Here is a 20130-nt window from a genome sequence, read left to right on the forward strand (position 1 = left end):
TGATTTTTTTCAAAAGTTAACGAGATACACGTGCATCCTACTCGAGCGCGGGGTCCGATCACAACAATTATATTATATTATTAGCATTAGCAAACTTTGCCTTCCTCTCTATTGTTGTAACAATGATGTTTGATGTGGACTTTCAAATTTAGCTCAATGGTTAGTTCATTCAAAAAGTTCTAGGGCTAATAAAACTAAGAAGATAGGGTTCATGAATGGAAGGTGGTCCTAAATTGTCTTATTCCTACATATATGAATAAAATAATTAAACAAGAAAAAAATATTTTTGAAGTTTTATATATATGAAGTAATTACTTTAATTTTTTTCATTCCCTAAATTTATGGGTTGATTGGATTTGGAAAAATTATACAAGTGATGAAATCAATCTAAATTTATTGGAGAGAATTATATGAATAGTAAAATCAATCTAAACTTAGAGGGGAAGATTATATGAATAATGAAATCGATTTATATGAGTGATGAAATCAATCTAAATTGAAAAATCTAAAGATAAATGTTTTTATGTCTTTCTTTAACAGGAAAAAAAAAAGTTAGAACAGAATATTCCAATTTTTACTCTTTCTATATAATAATAAATAAAAAAATTAGAAATAGAAAGGAAAAAAAGGTAATTATTTTATTCTATAAGCCTCTTCTACTATATTACTTTGATGATTGTGATTTATTCAAAAAGAGTAAAACTAATGATTAGCAAAAAAGATATTCTTAAAGGTAATTTATACTACCTTCTTATATTGATTTGAGAGGTAGATTAAATAAGTGATAATTATTTATACCGACGATTTATATAAAATAAATGATATATTTTTGATTGGAAATTTTTAAAAAATATATATTAATGATTTTACTTATAAAAATAAGATGATAATAATATAAAAATATTTGTTTATTTTTAAATAATAAATATAATAAATAAAAATGACGTCGGAATTTTTTATTGTGACAAATAAAATTGTTTGACACGTTATTGCCATGTTCATTAGTTGGCAGTGCCTCCTCACTCCACGTGCCAATGTATAAGAGTCCATGTTGCTATTTTATTTTACTTTTAAATTTTTCTTTATTGCATTTTTACCAAATTTAAATGCAGTAATCAACTAAAAAAAAAGAAGAAATGTTTTTGAAAATAATTTTAAAAAGAAATACAAAGGGTATGTATGATAATAATAACGATCTTATTGTAAGTATAAAGAAAGCGAAAAATTTGAAGTTAGTGTTTTATTATATATGCATAAATTTAAGCATTAAATTTATCATTTATATTTTGACGCTTAAAATAAATATTTTATAATTTTATCATCACCTTCAACTATTACTGTCTTGAGAAGTTAAATTTGAAAAAACAAATAATAATTATTTTAATATATTATTATTAATATATGGGATGTTCTTAAAATTAAAGATTAAGCGTCATTCGAATTGACTTATTTTAGATGCTTCTAAATTAAAATAGTTTTTTCACAATTTTAAAGTGTTTGAATAAAAATTAAAAAATACTTATAAGCATTTATTTTAAAGTCAAAATAATAAAATAAATCAAAACTTTTGTCTTATGACGTATATGTTAGAAATCCAAACAGGCCCTAAAATAAACTTTTGAATAGATTATTATAGATATAATACAAAAATATGAAAAAAAATCTATTTGTACTGGGTGTTTACATCAACTTTTAAATAGATTATATATATATATATATATATATATATATATATATATATATATATATATATTATTTGAGTGTTATAAAAGGTGGAGACGTGAGGTTATACAAGGCAAGATATTAGCTTCGATATACGGAATGCAAGTCTTTCAGATCTCGCAGCGTAATCACATGTATATTCAATTTTATAATTTTACTATCAAAAAGATAGACTAAAATGTATGAAAAAAATATTATAATATTTATTTGAGAAACGTATTAATAATCAATAATAATGAAAAAGAATATTATAATTATTATTCAAGAAATTATCATTACATCAATAATAACAAATATTATATTTAAAGCAAAAAAAAAAAAATTATTCCAACGGAGTATATTTTTACACGTAGAGCTTACGCTCCAAATTTTAGAACTTACACATTATAGATATATGTCTTCTATTTACGCCCTGAATCATTTTTGATACTCCCCGTTCGGAAACTCGCCCCAAAGAACGTTTTTGAAAACACGCGTTTATCCAAATATTTACTTGAATTTCGACCATTTGATGGGCCTAAAGCAAAAGCCCAATTGATTTTAGAGTCAATTGGGCCTGCCACCAAACAAGCCCAACAATGCCCTTATATGCTTCATCCTTTCTCCATTGTTAAGCTTTCTCTAGACTGTAAATTCCGCCATTATTGTTAGGGTTTAAGAGCTCCAAAATTCTTTCATCTTCACCAAAACAATGGCAACCTTAAACCCTTTTGGCTCTAGAACAAACCCATTTCAGAAAAAGCTTCATAATCATCGTCCAATTTATGCTAAATCCATTTCTTGTCTCACTTTCAGAACCTCACCTCCACCATTTTACCCTTCCACCATTAAAGCTTGTTCTTTTTCTTCATCTTCTTCACAAAATTCTAAAATCCCCAAACCCCTCATCCCTCAAACCCCTAACGAACAACCCCATAACCTATTTTCATTCGTTAAGCCAACACTCATCGCTACTGTAACTGCCACTACCCTTTTGTTCGCAAGATACTTTGTCTTCCCGAAACCTGCACTTGCTAACCAAGCTTTTACTCCGACGGCCATGGAAACTGATGTGGTGAGAGATGCAGTTTCAGAGGAAGAAAGGGAAAGAGCAATTGAAGAGCACCTGGTTAATAACCCGAATGATGTGGAAGCTTTAAGGAATTTGATGGAAATTCGGATAAAGAATAAGAAAATACTGGATGCTATTAGCATTATTGATAGGTTAATTGAGCTCGAACCGAACGAGAACGAATGGCCCTTGTTGAAATCTCATTTGTATGTGAACTTTGGGGAGATTGAGTTGGCCAAAGTTGGGTTCAATGAGATACTAAAGAAAGACCCTTTTCGCGTTGAGGCTTATCATGGACTGGTTATGGCAGCTTCACAAGATGAATCGATTGATGAATTGATGGAAATTGAGAAGAAGATTGAGGAGGGCATTAAATTGTGTAAGAAGGAGAATAAAAAGACTGACTTGAGGGATTTTAAGCTATTGCTTGCACAAATTCGGGTGATCGAAGGGAAATATGAAGATGCATTGAAGGTTTATCAGGAGTTAGTTAAAGAGGAGCCTAGGGATTTCAGGCCTTACTTGTGTCAAGGAATAATATACACATTAATGAGGAAAACTAATGAGGCTGAGAAGTGTTTTGAGAAGTATCGGAGACTTGTACCGCAAGGGCATCCCTACGCTAGGTATTTCGATGAGAACATGATTGCAACGAAGGTGTTTGCACAGAGGGCGGAGAATGAGAGAGCTAGCTCGAAAAGCTGAATAGAATAAGGCTTTGGTTCTGCTGAAGTTCAGATTGGATGGTAGAGGTATGATGGAAATTATTTTGCTCTATTTGTTACTAGTAACATATTGTTTGAGCTTAGTAGTTGTCTGGTTTGCATAGTTTATTGTTATATGAGTTGTCGAGTAGCAATTAGGTTCGGACAAAAAGATCTCTCTTTTTTGGTTAGTCAGAGGGCAATAACGTAAGGCTCTTTAATTTTCAGCAGGTATCTGAATCGAACGACATGATATCATAGTTCATTTAATCAAGAATGGAAATGAGAACCATGCTTTGTGATTTGTTTGTTTAATTCTGTTGAAACTTCCGTAATATGTTTGATATGAGCTGTTCTTTTACAAAATGAATGCACTTTGATATGTGTTGTGACTTTGAGATGGAAGAGACAGAGTTACAGAACAAACTTTGTTGCATAGAGTATTATAGATGTAAAGAGCAGTTCGAGGAATGACACTGCTTCATTGTCAACGTTCCGGTTTTGTCCATCAACCATTGATTGAATGCTTGATTGGTTCTAATCGTGATTGCATTTGTAAAAATCTATTATGGCTTTAGTAGACGGTTTTTATACTTCACCCCTGTTCTTCTTTTGCAACTTTAACCGCTTTTGAAGCAAGATAATCTTCATTGTATCAGGATATTTTATTGTGGTTGAGTTGTCTGATAAAACTTGTAACATACAACCACATTCGATCCATACTTTCAGTAGTGAATTTTCTGTCTTTGTAGTTGGAGGAATCCATTGCTTAAATTTCTAGGGAACAGCCATCTATTTTGATAAAGTAAGCACTAGCTTTTTATATGGTCTAGGAAAGAAACCATATGTGCAAAATGCAGATAGACTGAGCACTTCCTAGATATCTCTCTCTGTATAGTGAGTCAATCCCGTACATTTACTTGTTGTATCGAGAGAGAGACTAAGAAAAATTGCCAAGAAAATTTCAGTTTGTGATGTCAACATTGATAGAAAGGCTAAAATCCTAATACACAGGTTGATCTTTAGCAAACATAATTACACAAATACGTAGTTGCTTCTAATATTACTATGCTATTGAAAAGCAATTCCAATAAGACGTACGATATGATGCATTACCTTGTATCTGAAATGTAGTTCGACGAAACAAGGAGGATATTGTCTGGCTTCAGATCAGTGTGAGTCAGTTGCAAATCATGCATAACTGCAACAAGAAATAGGAATGAGCAAACTGCTAGAGTTGATGGACATCAATATTCCTAGAATAAATATTTGCAAGCATACAAGTAGAGAAGCTCCCTTGCTTCCAATAGTAATCATATGTGCTACATAAAATCCGCGACTTAAAATGGTAAACACGATCTGAGCCTCACAAAGCTTCTGAAAATTAACAGAAAAGTGTGGTAAAGATAACTGCCTCTCCAAAGCCAATCAAATAGTAAGCACCAATAAGTACTTGCAATACATATATGATCACAATAGTCAAACCAATTCCTTATTGTAGTTCATCTAATCAAGAATGGAAGTGAGAACCTTGCTTTGTGATTTTGTCTTTTAATTCTTCAGAAATTTCTATGATATGTGTTTGATATGAACTGGCCTTTTACAAAACAAATGCACTTGGTATGTGTTATGACCTGAGATGGAAGAGACTGTTACACAGCAAACTTTGCTGCATAGAGTATTATAGCAGTTTGAGCAATGACTTTGCTTAGTTGTCAGTGTTCCAGTTCTGTCCATCAACCATTGAATGCTTGATTGATTCTTATTGTGATTGCATCTGTAAATCTTATTATGGCTTTAGTAGACACTTCATCTCTGTTCTTAACCAGCTTTTAAAAAGGAATTCAAAGCATCGTGAGACAGTTCGGTTCCTATCTAATGTGAGTGTGGGCGTTAGAGCATTGAGAAAACTCTTTTTCTTAGTACGAGAAGAAGATAGGATAAGATTTGCGTATACATCAGTCACTCAAAAAACATTTGTGGGATCATGTTATTAAATGGATATCAAGTACAGTAATATAATCTTTTATTTTTTTTAAAAAAATATTCTTGAATAATCAGAACTCCTCACTGGATTCCTTTTTTACTTTGTTAGTAACTGTTTCTTCTTTTTCAGCTCAGTTTGATGGCAGAAAATTATGAAACAATGATGATATTATTTTATGTCACTATGACAATACTTTTTTTTTTTTCACCTAGCAAAAGTTACACTGACAAAATTTGAAAAAAAAAGGGTTTAAATTAGCTAAAAAATCATATATAGAAACTTATCTTGATTGTACATGAAAGGCAATATTTACTATTTGAATGTAGGGTCAATTAATTATACATCTTACCTTTTTCCATAAAATTATTTGATTAAGAGCAAATATTTTATTTGAGAATTTGCTTCAATGTTTGGTGTTTTTAGTCATTCGTATTGATTTGTCATAAATATCGAGTATTCAAAAAAAAATAAAAAAATAAATCATTAACGATTTCACTTCTTCTTCCTCCAATAATAATTATACAACAATTTTAATACACTATTATTGTTTTTTTTTAATTAAAAAAATCGAGAGCTCATAATCTCTGTCCTTCGAGTGAACACTTGATTGTAACTATTTAATTGTGTTATAGCTTGCAAATTCCACAAAAGATGTAAATCACACTTAGACAAATCTCACGCGATGAGCTCATGACTGAGTAGCAGAAGAAGGAGGTTGGATTCGACTCCAGGTCTCTCACATGGGAGATCCACCTCTCGACCACTCGATCAACCATGCCCTTGCGTTAACTATTATTGTTATTCTTGTATGATATTTTTACATCTACATAAACAATATATCGACATGGTATAGAAGTGTATAGTAATCTATAATAATGTATTTACCCGATATAAAATTACATTTAGAATTTATCCAAATCTCCACCAAAAGACTTCACATTTACTCAACGCAAACATTATATATAATATAATCTTTCGAAATAATATAATTTTTCTTCGAAAGGATTTTTGCCTCTACCTGGCTCTATCCTTCACTTCATCAAGCTCATATCATCAATTAATGATGAGTTACCTATTTAATTAAATATAATTAATCTTACACACTACTTCTAACCACTACAAGTTGAGCTCTAAACACAATAACAAAATATAATGTGACAATTTAAGATATTATTATTAACTTTAACATGTCAAAGCCTAATATGCTACTCTATTGCTATATGCCTAGTAGGTTGATGGTTAAGTTTCAAGTTTAATTAGGACAAAAGTAAATGAAAGCCATATGAAAAGAAACTCAAAAAAAGTAGGTTTAATTACTCTATGTTTCTAAGAAGATTTGGGATCTTTTTACATTATTAATTGGAGTACTGTTTTAACCTATTTGGACCTTTTTGTTTCCATATATCTAATTAGATTATGCTAAAAGAAAATCTCTTGTATATTTTCTTATTGAAGACATTAGATAGTGAAATCATATATAGACTTGTTTTTCTAAGGAGAACCTATAAATATTTACGAATCAGGTATATGAATCTTCCACGAACATGTCGTGCCTATTAATTTCAATTTAGGTGTCTCATTGAAGAATAAAAGTACGGATTACGATTGTTTAATATTTTTATACCTCCGGTCCGAGAAATGAGAAATATTTTCCCCCTAATATCTAAACATTATTTTGGTGGTAAGTGATCACCAATGGAATGTTTAGGTTAATTAATCTAGAAGAGTAATTGATTCCTTTAACAAGGGTGGCTGATTGATGAAACCCTAATTATGGATATTGATTAGAAGTGGAAGTGGACCTACTATATACAACTTTTATAATTAAGACAACCTTTTTTAAAACTTTATCTTTAATTAATTGTTGCTTAAAGTCAAAGTTATTCAGTTAAACAGCTCCATCCTTGTTAAAGAAGTTGTATTAACTTGTCACAACCCTAACAATCAAATTAGGGTCTTTTAATTTAGTGCTTCAGAGTTAGATAAGACTGCTTATTTCTTAACCGAAGGGTTTGATTTTGAGTCATACTGGTAAAAGACGTTTCCTTCAAATAAATCTTTAAACACAAACTTGAATTGATTAGACTCTTATACAAATATCAAACATCAGATAAAAAACCGTTGTAATGAAATTAACCTTTTTCACAATTGAAAAATAGGACCACTAAATATAGTCAGATATAAATATTTATATTACTCGATATGAGGCAACAATAGGACCAAATGAATAAGTCCATACAAATAGTACAAAAACATATTTGTCTTTCGAATTATGTCATATTGAGTTTTAAAAACATATGTATAATGTAAAAATGAGTTATATCTTATAAAAAATCTTTATTTTCTTCTTCCATTATATATGTGTGTATCTCATCTTTATGTCAATTTGAAAACATCTTTCGTCTTTTACCTTGAATATAAAAGGCAATTTATAACTCTTGAGTTCCTCCTTGGTAGGCGTTAGAGTCGTTGATCTCTTTATATGATATTTTACGGTGTTTTTTTATGAGTTAACTTTTAAGGTTAAGTTAGATCGATGTTATTTTTTTTTAAATCATAGTACTTGATTCATGCCTAATTCAATTCATTATATATTTTCTTCTGATGTTGGAAATTCATCTTATATTTTTTACGCTTTAGATGTCCAGTCATGCGGAAGAGTGTTCGATCACACATTAGTGGGCATTTATAAGATCTTTGATCTTCTTATATGATTTTGAGTTTTTGACAATCCTCTCCTCGTCAGCTAACTATATAATGAAGTAAACTCCACGATGAATTTTTTTTAAAAAAAACAACATATATAGTAGCTAGAGTATTATTTTAACTAGTACTCTATCAATTTGGATTTTTTTAGTGTAATTTATTACACTTGAAGCTAGCAACTCATTGGTGGCATGTTTTTAGCCTCTTTTAAAAAAAAAAAAAAAAAAAAAACTTTGACTATTTTACACACTACCAAATGTTTGGTGTCTTGCAAAGGGATCTAATAATTAATGAAAAAACATAAACAGTGAAAAAGGGGAAACAATAATAATATTAATAATAATAACAGCATGGGGACAAACATTATTATGGACTTATGGTAAGATGAAAATTATTTGTGTCTATGAGAAGACAAATGATTCCATTATATAGACTTATCTTTCACCATTCATGCACACTGAAAAAGAGGTGTCATTCACTCACCATCTAATACCCTTCACGCGTATCTCGACTAACTTCATGAAATATATGTCACATTTCATCAATAATAAATATATCAGATAACTTTGCGTTCAATAAGATTAGGACATTATTTATCTTTATACAAATTTAAAGTTGCCATCTGATAGTTCTTAACACACTTCATTAAATATTACATCACACTTTTAAATATGAAATTAATTTATTATTTATAAGCGTACCTCGATTAATTTCATGAAATATGTCATCTTAACAATTAGTAATCAATAATTATAATTATTGTTATAAGTAAATATCTTAAATGTTATCTCATACATTCAATTTTAGTGCAATATAACAAACCTCAATGAAAAGTAATTTGTATATTACTAATTACTACTATATACTATAATTTTCATATAATTTATCATCAACCAAACAAATTAAATAGTAGAATTTAGAAAGTACCACTAGATTATATATTATTAAGAGACATGAAAACCTAGAGGTTAAGTAGGCCTCCATAGGATTAGCCTTTTTCATAATAGTCAAATTTTGTCAAAGGTGAAGATTCCATATCAATGTTTTATGTTTTATTCAAATGTCATTTTTTTTTAGAAAAATCACACCAAAGAGATTTGGTGTTTGGCTCCATTTAGGCAAATTCACCTTGTCTAACTCAATCCACCCCACCAGAATAAATGCGAGGTCAAAATTTGAAGTTTATAAATTTAAATTTTTAGTTCATTTAAATTATAGAGTTCTAAATTAATATTGTTTTCTTTTAATTTCGATTTGAGCGGATAAAAATGTCACTTATTTCGATAAGATGATATATTTTCAAAAGTTTCTTATTTAAATATATGGTCTCATTAATATTATAAATTAATAGTTTATTACGAATATAAATATATCTAACACATTTTAGTGAATTGTTATTTAATTGTGTTTTATTTTTTTGATTAGAATTTAAATTTAGTTGAAGCTCAATTCTAACTTTGCATTCAGAAGTTCTAGTGTAGTCTTTTCAACGCATTATAAAATTGTGATGAGTTTTAGATGTGATAGTACTTTCTTATGCTACCAGTTTTAAAGGTATTCTATTACCTCCACCTTCATCATCAACATTGTTTTTTCTTATGGTATCCACAATTTCTTCTAAGTTATGAACCTTTGATCATGTATCATTTTCACCCAGGTAATCCGACAAGTTTATTATGTCTAATTTGTTGCGGTAATCGAGATCATTAATTATGACCTCTAGTTCATGAATGATATTTTCACAAGTGGATTTATTCTAATTCTTTGAGATTCATCACGAATGAATTTTGCAATGTAAAAAACAATTTGCTATGATCTCTTCTTGAATATTTGTCGTCTAAGACAGATTGCAAAATTGATAGCATCCAAAACACTAATCTTTCTCGAATTAGTTTGTCGTCCAAGCCGAGATTGCGAAATTAACAACGTCAAATTAAAACATTATTCATTGTACTTTACATATAACCAATTTATCTTTTATGTGATTTTCATAAATAAGATACATAAATTAGTAAGATAAAATAATTTTGATATAATTAGAATTAATTTTCATTTGATCTCAAAACAATTTTGGAATTAATAAATACTAATTTATTGATTTAATAAATAATAATATTTTACGACCTCACATACATTATTTTAGTGAAATTTTACTATATGTTCAATAGATTTTTTTGAGACAAATATAATATTTTGACCAAAATAATTAAATTCAACTAAATCTTAATTATATACTAGCTCCACCCTACCCCATACTGCTCCATCTTTCTCACATTTCCTCTCACATGCACCTATCAATTAAAAAAATGTAACATCATGTCCAAAGATATAAAAATAATTTTCTATCACAAGAATGATACATAAATGTACAAGGTTCCATCTATTTTAATATTTGATACAATTATTAACTATATAATCTATCAAGATAATAATATTTACTAATTATATACTTGAAATCAGGAGCGAATGTATTTAATTGATTCATCCTTAATCACAGATCTCAAATTTTTATTCTGAATATAAAAAAAAAATCTTATTAAGAGTGTTATCCCAAATGAACGTTATAGTGCACGATTCGAGAAATAAAAAACAGTCGTTTTGATTTGGTCTTTTTTCTTTTTTATTTCAGGACACCACTAATAAAATATTACGTGTATGTATCACTTAAAAATACACATAAATAAATTATAAATGTTATAAAAATCCAATAAAATGCACGAATGTAGAGAAAAATAATGAGAGGAAGAGTAGCTAATATTGTCGTTTGGTGGTCAAAATTATTTGAAGTTTAGACTAATTAAACATATAGTCAATCTAATTATATTTAACTTATTTCTCATTTCATTTATACTAATATTAAGTAGGACAAGAAGAATTAAAAAAAATTGACTTTAATATATATACTCTAATAGGTTTTCTTTTTCAAAAGCAGAAAAAGAGGAGTTGCAACTAATTAATGATAATTATATTAAAGTTGATAGCTTTAGAATATTCAAAAAAAAAAAACTAAGTATGTGTATTATAGGAACTTTTTGTCGAAATATATTCGAATTTGGTCAAAACTCATAAAATTTTAAGATTATTATAATAATTTCGATCAAAGTTATTTGAATATATTTTAAATCTTTTTTCCTATATTATACGTGTTTTATTAGTATATTTTCAACATGTATATGTCTAATGTATATATAAAATAGTATCTACTTTGCTCCTTCCAAATCACTGAATGGTTTAATTGATCTTTATATTATATAAATTATATAGAAAGTAATTTTACAATTTCTTGTGCTCTAAATTAATCCAATTTACTCTTAATTAAGCTAAGAACTTTTATTTTTATTTTTGGAGAGTGTGGTATGGGAAAAATTAAGAAATTCGTATATGGTTACTTCTTTTTATTTTTCCGATTATAACAGAGAGAAAAGACTCGAATATGTTACTAAACTTTGAGAAAAATTCATTTGTATAGTTCGTTAAATGTTTTGCTTATCTATACCATTTCCACGTCAGCCATCATAATTGATAACTAGAAACAATTTTGATTTTGCATAATCATTTTTTATATGGTCAATTATGATTCAATTACGTCATGAGTTAAATTATTTTAAAAGCGAAAAGACTCAAATATGTCATTGGACCTAAGAAAAGGCTTATTTATGTGTTCATGTTAAAATTTAGTTCATTTATGTCATTTCAGTTAACAAAAATTACATGAGTGAGCCTTTTTCTCAATCAAAAATGATATAAATGAGCTAGCCAGACTTTTAAAGAACGTAAATAAGTTTTTTCTTAAAATTTGATATATGATCCTACTTCTACCATTAAACTTTGCTTATTGAGAATTGAGGGCCATATGTTACTTGATCGTTAAAAAGAATAAAAAGACTCATTAACATTTGAATTATTATTATTAAGAAGTTATGTTATATTATTATTGCATTTAATTGGTCAATACTTTAAAATTTGAAAATGTTGAAGACTTTAACTATTAGTAAGATTTGAATTATCATTAAGAAGTTATTATTGCATTTAATAGGTCAAAACTAAAAATTAAATACTTTGAAATGTATTTGAAATTTGAATTTGATAAATACTGTACAGGAATGTTCCTTTAAAGCACAGTAGTATTGTCTCCCAAAGTTACTTATTAAAAGAACTTGACTTTAAAGGGAAAATAAATTGACATTTGTTACATATATATATATATATATATATATATATATATATATATATATATATATATATATATTATTTAAATAATGCATGGAATTAACAACTGTTTAATTAAATAATGAAATTTAGTTCTTTTTTTTTATTTATAATTATGATGCTTAATCATGTTTTCCTTTTCGAAATATTTTTCAATACAATATTTTACCATCTTTAGGGTAGAATTGATATCAAGTTTGTCATAAAAAGAACTTGACTTTAAAGGGAAAATAAATTGGCATTTGTTATATATACATATTAAGCAACGATTTAATTAAGTACATAATCAAACAATGAAATTACTATATAATAATCGTGCATGATTTTTGTCAATAGTTTTTATAATATTTATTATAAGTTATTTTCTTTCAAAATATTTACTTTTTCATCAATGCTATATGTAACCTACTTTTAAAAATCATACCACACCTATCATTTTTTTTTCTATTAGATATTCGAAATTCATAGTAAAACTCGAATAAATCTAAATTTATATTAAAAAATCTCATATTAAAAAATGATTTTTAATGAAACGATTATATATTTAAGGATTTTCGAATTCTAAACTTGTTAACCTATCTTTCAGGGACGGATCTACCTTCGTTCGGAGGCGGAAAATTATATTATTTATATATGGATAAAATAAGTTTATATGTATATATAATAGATATCGAATCCTCTTCGACTATCTATTTCTACAGATTTTAAACCTTCTTATTAAAAGTTCTGACTTCACCTCTAATATTATTAGAAACAAGTTGATAAAAATGAAACATGTGACAAGTAATTTTCTGAAATAAATATTGCCCTTCAAGTCATGGCAATAGTACTAGTCAAGTACCCCAACAAAATGTTTATCTTTTTTAATTAGAAATTTCAAATTCAAGTGTAAAGATATAAATAGTTCTGATAAAAAAAATATTTATTTAAAATATTTTTACGCGATACAAATTCAAAATAACGAGATAAAATAAAATAGTAGAGTGACGTGGCGTCAAAATTTAGCACGTAGGTCCCACTACCCCCACTACACACACTTTCTCTACTACTTACAAGCCGCAGAGAAAAGTGGGGCCCGCTTCTAAATTCCCTCACTGTATCACTCTTTTTGTCCTTATTTTTCCCCTCATTTCAAATCTCTCTTTGTTTTTCCAATTCAAAAATCTCTCTCTCTAAACCCAAAAGGAAAAAAACTCATTAATGGTGATTACCTTTCTCTCTCTATACGTATAGACTGTTTCTCTCTCTATAATGTGATCCATTGATCAGGTTTTCTCTACCTATCTCTTTTTCAAAAACGATGCAGCTATGAAGAACACTTGCAGCTAGGGTTTTTTTAACTGTTTTTTTTTTTGAGTTTTTGAGATGGAGCTGGTGATGAGTTTCGAGGTGGTTTATTGTTGCTTTTTTCCGAGATTTACGATCTGATAAGTGATAAGCTTCCCTCTCTCCTCTTTTTCAAAATCCTTGCTACTTTTTCTTTTTTGCTTTTTGCTTTTTTGTTGTGTTGTTGTTGTCTGTGGAGGTGGAGTTTGAAAAAAAATACAATGGAGAAAAGTCGTCATAGGAAGTCTAGGAGTGCTTCCGGAGTTATGGAAGGTGATTTCTCTCTCTTTCTCTATTTTCCTTGTTATTTACTCTTTTTTGGTTGTTTGATGAGATTTTGTGAAGTAATGAAGATTTGAATGTTGACTGTTTGTTAGAATTATGAGTACTGGTTGATTTGATGAACTGCGTTTTTTTTTTGAATGAATGAATGAACGAGAAGGAAATTAGTTTTTTGTGTTTTTTAAAGTTTTACATTTTGATGATAATAATTTATTAGTACTACTTTTTGCCTGACTAAGATCTTCTTTGTCTTATATAATCTCATTTTTTTTAGTTTTAAATTTGGCAAACGAAAAGCGATTTTCTGGAAGTAATTGACTTGTTCATTTTTTTGAAATTTCTGTTTCAAAATTTTTTACTTGGAATTCTTTTGGATTTAGTTTTTTTTTTTTTTTTTTAATTTTGAAAGATGAAATGATATATTGAATGTATTTTCCCTGTATTTACATTGTTGTTGTTTTCTGGATAATTGCTTTTATTATTTCTGTATTAAACTATTTTTGGTTTCCCAAATTACTCTCTTTGGTTCTTACTTTTGTTAAAGTTAAGCTGCATTGGCATGAATGATTATAGTCTTTATGTAGTGGTAACATCATCATTTTGTTTTGGTTTTCTTATCATTATGATATAAGCCATAGGTTGATTTGTTTTGTTTAACCAAATTGTACTTCACTTTCTCTAAATCCTTTAATCTAACTTGCATTCACCCCTTTTTGATGGATGATATAAAGTGAGTACTGACATTGTTAATTGATTCCATGTCCAGGAAGTAAACTAGCTCAGAAACAAGTTGCTACACCAGAAGTGACTCTCAATTCTCGTTCCTACTGTGATGAAGCTACTAGGGGAGATATGGTATCAGCATTTTCGATCATTTAAGGGTTAATTATTCATTGTAGAAATAATAGTTGTAGCTGACATTCATTAAATATTTTTCTATGTGTAGATTATGCATGATTTTGGGAAGAGCTCTTCCAAACGAGTTACCGGGACACCAATTAAGAACTTGCTTGCAGAAGAAATGGCGAGAGAAGGCGAATCAAAGAAAAGGCCGACCAGCATTGTTGCCAGATTGATGGGTCTTGAAGGGATGCCATCTCCGCAGCATATTGGCAGACAACAGAGAAGGTTTTCAGACAGCTGCCAACATAGAAATGAGCATATAGATTCAAGGAGGAGGAAACAACTATTCGATGAACAATCAAGTAAAAGAAGCTCCATGGAGCACCAAGAATTCAAGGATGTGTATGAGGATTTGGAAGCATCACATGTTGGCAACCGTCGCCATTCATCAAGATGGAATGAAACTGGAAGATTTGCGACTCCTGATATGGCTCTTATACAGCAGAAGTTTATGGATGCAAAACGTCTTTCAACTGATGAAAGGTTTCAGAACTCAAAAGAATTTAATGACACTCTTGAGGCGCTTGATTCAAATAAGGAATTATTGTTGAAGTATCTTCAGGAACCAGATTCCTTGTTTGTGAAGCACTTGCAGGATCTGCAAGTTGAGAGTGCTAGTTCTAAGTGCAGTCGCATAGCAGTTTTGAAGCCATCAAATTCTGTGAAATATGAAGGCAGTGCCAAATCCTCCAAATCTGTTAGAGGCGGTTCATGTAAAAAAAGCATCAGCTTACAGAAAGAGCGCCTTGATGGTCTCTTACTCCAGTCACAACATCGTCATAGTGGACATAATTCCCAAAAGTCCTCACCAGTTCTTTCTGAAGGGAAGGAGGAAAATATTCTACCAACAAGAATTGTTGTTCTGAAGCCAAACCTAGGGATAACACAAAGTAATATTGCTTCTGTTCCACATCACCCTGACGAGAGGAAGCATGCAAAATATCTTCGTGCTTCGCCGGGGGGAGCAGGAGAAGAGGAAGAGAAAAATTCGTCGAAGAATATGGGGATCTACAGGCCCAAGTCAAATGAAGCAAGAGATATTGCAAAGGAAATTACGAGGCGTATGCGAGACTCTTTTGGACCTTTTGATGGTAGGGATGCATATTTTAGAGGTTCTGGTGTTAAAGGATATGCCGGAGATGAAAGTTCTTGTGATATTTATGAAAGCGATTCGACCGGTGACTCAGACATTGCAACTTTGTCTTGTAGGAAGTCATCTGGCAGGGGTAATCTAAAAAAATCGTCATCCCTAGGTTCTGAATCATCAGTGGGCAGGGAGGCAAAGAAGAGGTTGTCTGAGAGGTGGAAGATGACTCAATATTATCAGGACATTGAAATGGCTGGTAAGAGTAACACACTTGGTGAAATGCTTTCGTTACCTGATGGGGTAACGAAACACGATTATTGTGATACCATGGTCCATGTTGAAGAAGCCACTAAAGAACCTGGTGGCAGGAAAGGAACTACTGAATGGGATTTCCCCTTGGGTATTAGTAGCAGGGATGGTTGGAAGGATGTATGTATTAATGATTCCTCAGGATACAGATCAACTTCTCCACCTTTTTTCAGCAAAAAACATAGAACCAGAGCACGTCGGGAATTTTCTAATAAGCAATGCTCAGTTTCCAAAGAGCCTGTAAATCAGGAACAGTCCGTAAATCATCACCGAAGTAGGTCATTGGATGGTATGGTGAATCTGAGAGATGAATTCTCATCCAAAAACTCTAGATCCAGCAAAAAGAAACTTCATTCCCGTCAACTTGTTAGTGACACCTCGTCAAAAGGCAAGCTACGCCAGAGAATCGATATGAACCTAAAAGAGGACCTATCTGAGAAGCTGTCTTTAGCTTCTCAAGTGCCTTCTGCAGATGGCATGAGTTATACTAATGCTTCAGATGATGCTGAAACTGATAGTATTACCCTATCTTCAGAATATTCTGTTGAAATGCATAGGAAACTACCTGCGGAATGTGGCAGTGCTTCTCCTATTAACCAGGAGGTCTCAATTCTACAGGTTTGTTCGTTCTCTTATATATCTTTTTTATTTTTGTGCAACTTCTCATGTATATCCACTTAAGCATAGTAGGCGTATCTATTTTGTTCTTTCTCACTAGCTGTAAACCTGTTGTATTTCCTTGTTTGTCTTGGCTTTAACATGGTAACTAATGTGCTTTTGGTTTGGCTATAAGTTTGCATAGTAGTGTTCTGGAATCTTCATAGAAATGTTGCAGCGATTGATGGTGAGGTTTCCTCATTTGACTCCCATTCCTCTGACATTATTGCTTTCAGAAAATGGCCACAATGACTACTTGGTCAAGTAGCATGACCAGCACTAAAAGCATCTTCCCAAGTCAGTAATATTGGGCCAGAAAATTTATGGGTGCTGGCTGGAGAATTTTATAATTGGTTGATGTGCTTTTCGAGAATTTTTAGTTGACCAATCTGTTAGTATTACATGATGACTATATATGGTATATTTTTGTTTCATTGATACACCAGCCTTCCACTTTAGTCTGTGAGATGTTCTGTTTTTCAAGTTCAACATTGTGAGAGGATGGTAGTTAGATGGCTTTCTTGGCATCAGCTTTCATGTGTAAAGCATTTGCGTTCTTTGAACTTTTTCTAAATTGCATGTCAGTTGCCTCTTTTTCTTTGCCCAATGCATAAAACTAACTCATTAAGAAGTAACTATATATAGTATATACTGTGGTTACCATCTTGCCTATTAACTTCGTGCAAAACCTTTTCTGCTTGGATCAATTTGAAAAGCTTATCTTGCTGGTATGGTATGTAAAACGTACCAAATGCACATGGAATAAAATGTCTCATTGTGCTGAATGTATATGTAGTATGCACCCAAAACACACCTTTTTTGGGGTAAAAGTTGCCAACTGTTAATGTTCTATGGACATAGATGGATGGTTTATCCTTTGAATGAAAGGATGTCTATGCTTTTTGTTTCTTTGGTGTTTACAATGAGATGGACAGTTTCATTAGTTGCTTCAGAGAGCAGTAAGTTTGCACCAAAAGGGGTTGGCAGACTGCAGAGTTTGATAATTAGGTCTTTAGAAATACCAAGGATTTATTAGTTATATGTTTACCATACATTTCTACTAATGTTTTCAAGAGTTTTAAGTCATATTTATCTTAAAGTGGAGCTCTCTGTTATGTAGGAAGCACTTCCAGAACCATCACCAACATCTTCTGCAGCTGCTTCTGTTGTTTTGGAGTATCCTGCACCTGAACCTGAATCATCAATAAGCTCCAAGGGAGCTGATCATCGTAGTCCCCTCTCTGTTTTAGAGTATCCTGCACCTGAACCTGAATCATCAGTAAGCTCCAAGGAGGCTGATCATCCTAGTCCACCTTCTGTTTTGGAGGTTCCTTTTACAGAAGATGTGTCTTCCGGTTCAGAATGCTTTGAGAGAGTCAGTGCTGAACTTAATGGTAAGTGTGATTTCTTGACCATGTTAAGCAATTATTTGCAACAGATTACTTCTCATCTCCTCTGCAATCGAAGTGCTTTGCTTGATGACAACTCTAGTGTTTGCACCCTTATTTACTTTCTTATCATTAATGAAGTATTATTTCGTGTTGTTATCATTAGGTTTTAGTACATTATCTCTGTCGAACTATTTATTTAGATACTTATTCTATTCTCACTAGGGCTTCGCATGCAACTGAAGCTCCTCAAGATGGAATCAGGGCCTTATGCTGATGTAATACTAAGTGATGACGAGGTTGAGTCCTTTGAAGACAATTGCAGTTTAAGGTCCCAAAGCTGGCAATCTTCTTACATATTGGATGTGCTAACCGACTCTGGGTTGAAGACATCCGACCCTGATACATTCGTAACATCTTTCCACACTTTGGAGTGTCCTTTGAGTCCCTGGGTTTTCGACAATCTTGAGAAGAAGTACACTGATGAAACAACTGGACCAAGATACGAAAGGCGGCTACTGTTTGACCGTATAAACCTGGGTCTACTGGAGATTGTTAGGAAGTATGTGGATCCTTGCCCTTGGGTGAAGCCAATAGAGGGTATTATCTGGAGATGGGAGACTTATGGGATGAAAAACATTCTGCATCAACTGCTGAGAAGCCACGAAGATCCTGCAAACGCAGACACACCTGGTAACGTTGTGGAAGAGATGCATTGGCTAGCAATCAAGGATGAAATGGATGTGGCAGTTAAGGACATTGAAGAATTGTTGATAGATGACCTCATAGAAGAAGTTGTAGGTGCAGTCTAGGTGGTAGTTCATACTCGACGATAACGAAAGATGGAAGGGTTTAGGAGATATAACTAATAAAAATACAAATGTTGCATTACCTTAGTAATAACTATATAGTTTAGCTTGATGACATTAAAATGCCAGTATCTGGCAATGACATTATATGAAATATTTCTGCGAGTAGAGAGCAAAGTGCATTCGCTTGTTCAAGTTCAATTTGAATCTGTTTTTACCTTCATGTTTTGTAGTCTCTATGGTTGTGAAGCGATTCAGTGAGGCTATGAATCGATTGAACCTATCAATCGTGCAAAAAGTGTGATGCACGAGGGCGTCATCGGGTTCATATGAACTCATGCTCGTTATACATTTTTTTTGGTGAATGTAAATGTGGGAACCCATCTAAAGTATATCATGTAATGCGATGATGATGGGTGCATCTCTTAGAAATTTGATTTTTATATCTATCTTGTTTTATTTTTTCTTTCTAAAATTTGGTAACATTTCAAGTGGTTATTGATAGCAATTTCGCGTTTTAATTTTTTAAGTTTTTTAATTTTGGAACTATAATTTAAATTTTAACAGTTTTCAATGATAATAACTTAAATGTCAAAATTGATTAGATATACCTTTTCATAGTAATCCACCTATCATTTCGAAATTCTGAATACGCCTCTAAAGAGTCGAAAGTGCTCAAAAGCTTCAGAAATTTAAAACCAATGATCGAAAAGTAATAATAATTCAACTCGAAAGCTCATTCTATCTATGTGAGTTACTTTTAAATAACATAAAAATAAGATGTATTATTTCATTATATTGATATGTAAAATATTGCAATCTATAATACTTTTCAATTTTTTTTTCTACCTTACCATGGAGCTCCAATCCGAGTAACTCTCTCTCGTCTATAATACTTTTCAAATGATTTTTAAATATTTAAATATTTTGTTTATAATATTAAACTAATATATTAAACTTTAAAAATTAATTCAAAATCACTTTCGACAA

General features: G+C 30.9%; 2 protein-coding genes and 1 long non-coding RNA gene across 3 annotated transcripts; 2 read left to right on the plus strand and 1 right to left on the minus strand.

Annotated features, from left to right (window-relative positions):
- The first annotated feature begins 138 nt into the window (after window positions 1–138).
- On the plus strand, window positions 139–3792 carry LOC101245980 (protein SLOW GREEN 1, chloroplastic). The gene has a single exon (XM_004246694.5). The coding sequence runs from the start codon at window positions 2414–2416 to the stop codon at window positions 3476–3478; it is 1065 nt and encodes a 354-aa protein (XP_004246742.1). The 5' UTR covers window positions 139–2413; the 3' UTR covers window positions 3479–3792.
- Window positions 3793–4360: 568 nt separating this feature from the next.
- Window positions 4361–5419, minus strand: LOC138338132 (uncharacterized). Its single transcript, XR_011211477.1, has 3 exons — window positions 5112–5419; window positions 4759–4854; window positions 4361–4678 (listed from the first exon to the last, which is right to left on the minus strand). It is a non-coding gene; the product is annotated as an uncharacterized lncRNA (long non-coding RNA).
- Window positions 5420–13449: 8030 nt separating this feature from the next.
- TRM19 (TONNEAU1 recruiting motif 19) lies at window positions 13450–19341 on the plus strand. The gene is made up of 5 exons (XM_004246693.5): window positions 13450–13978; window positions 14754–14842; window positions 14934–16904; window positions 18064–18337; window positions 18557–19341. The coding sequence occupies exons 1-5, from the start codon at window positions 13927–13929 to the stop codon at window positions 19141–19143; spliced, it is 2973 nt and encodes a 990-aa protein (XP_004246741.2). The 5' UTR covers window positions 13450–13926; the 3' UTR covers window positions 19144–19341.
- Window positions 19342–20130: the final 789 nt, after the last annotated feature.

This window comes from Solanum lycopersicum, chromosome 9 (genome assembly GCF_036512215.1).
Source record: "Solanum lycopersicum chromosome 9, SLM_r2.1".
In the NCBI taxonomy this organism is placed as follows: domain Eukaryota; kingdom Viridiplantae; phylum Streptophyta; class Magnoliopsida; order Solanales; family Solanaceae; genus Solanum; species Solanum lycopersicum.

Coding starts and splice junctions, on each gene's coding strand:
- TRM19 (XM_004246693.5), top strand. CDS start 13,927: ATGGAGAAAAGTCGTCATAGGAAGTCTAGGAGTGCTTCCGGAGTTATG. Junction 16,905..18,063: donor AGGAGGTCTCAATTCTACAG/GTTTGTTCGTTC, acceptor TCTGTTATGTAG/GAAGCACTTCCAGAACCATC. Junction 18,338..18,556: donor AGTCAGTGCTGAACTTAATG/GTAAGTGTGATT, acceptor TATTCTCACTAG/GGCTTCGCATGCAACTGAAG.
- LOC101245980 (XM_004246694.5), top strand. CDS start 2,414: ATGGCAACCTTAAACCCTTTTGGCTCTAGAACAAACCCATTTCAGAAA.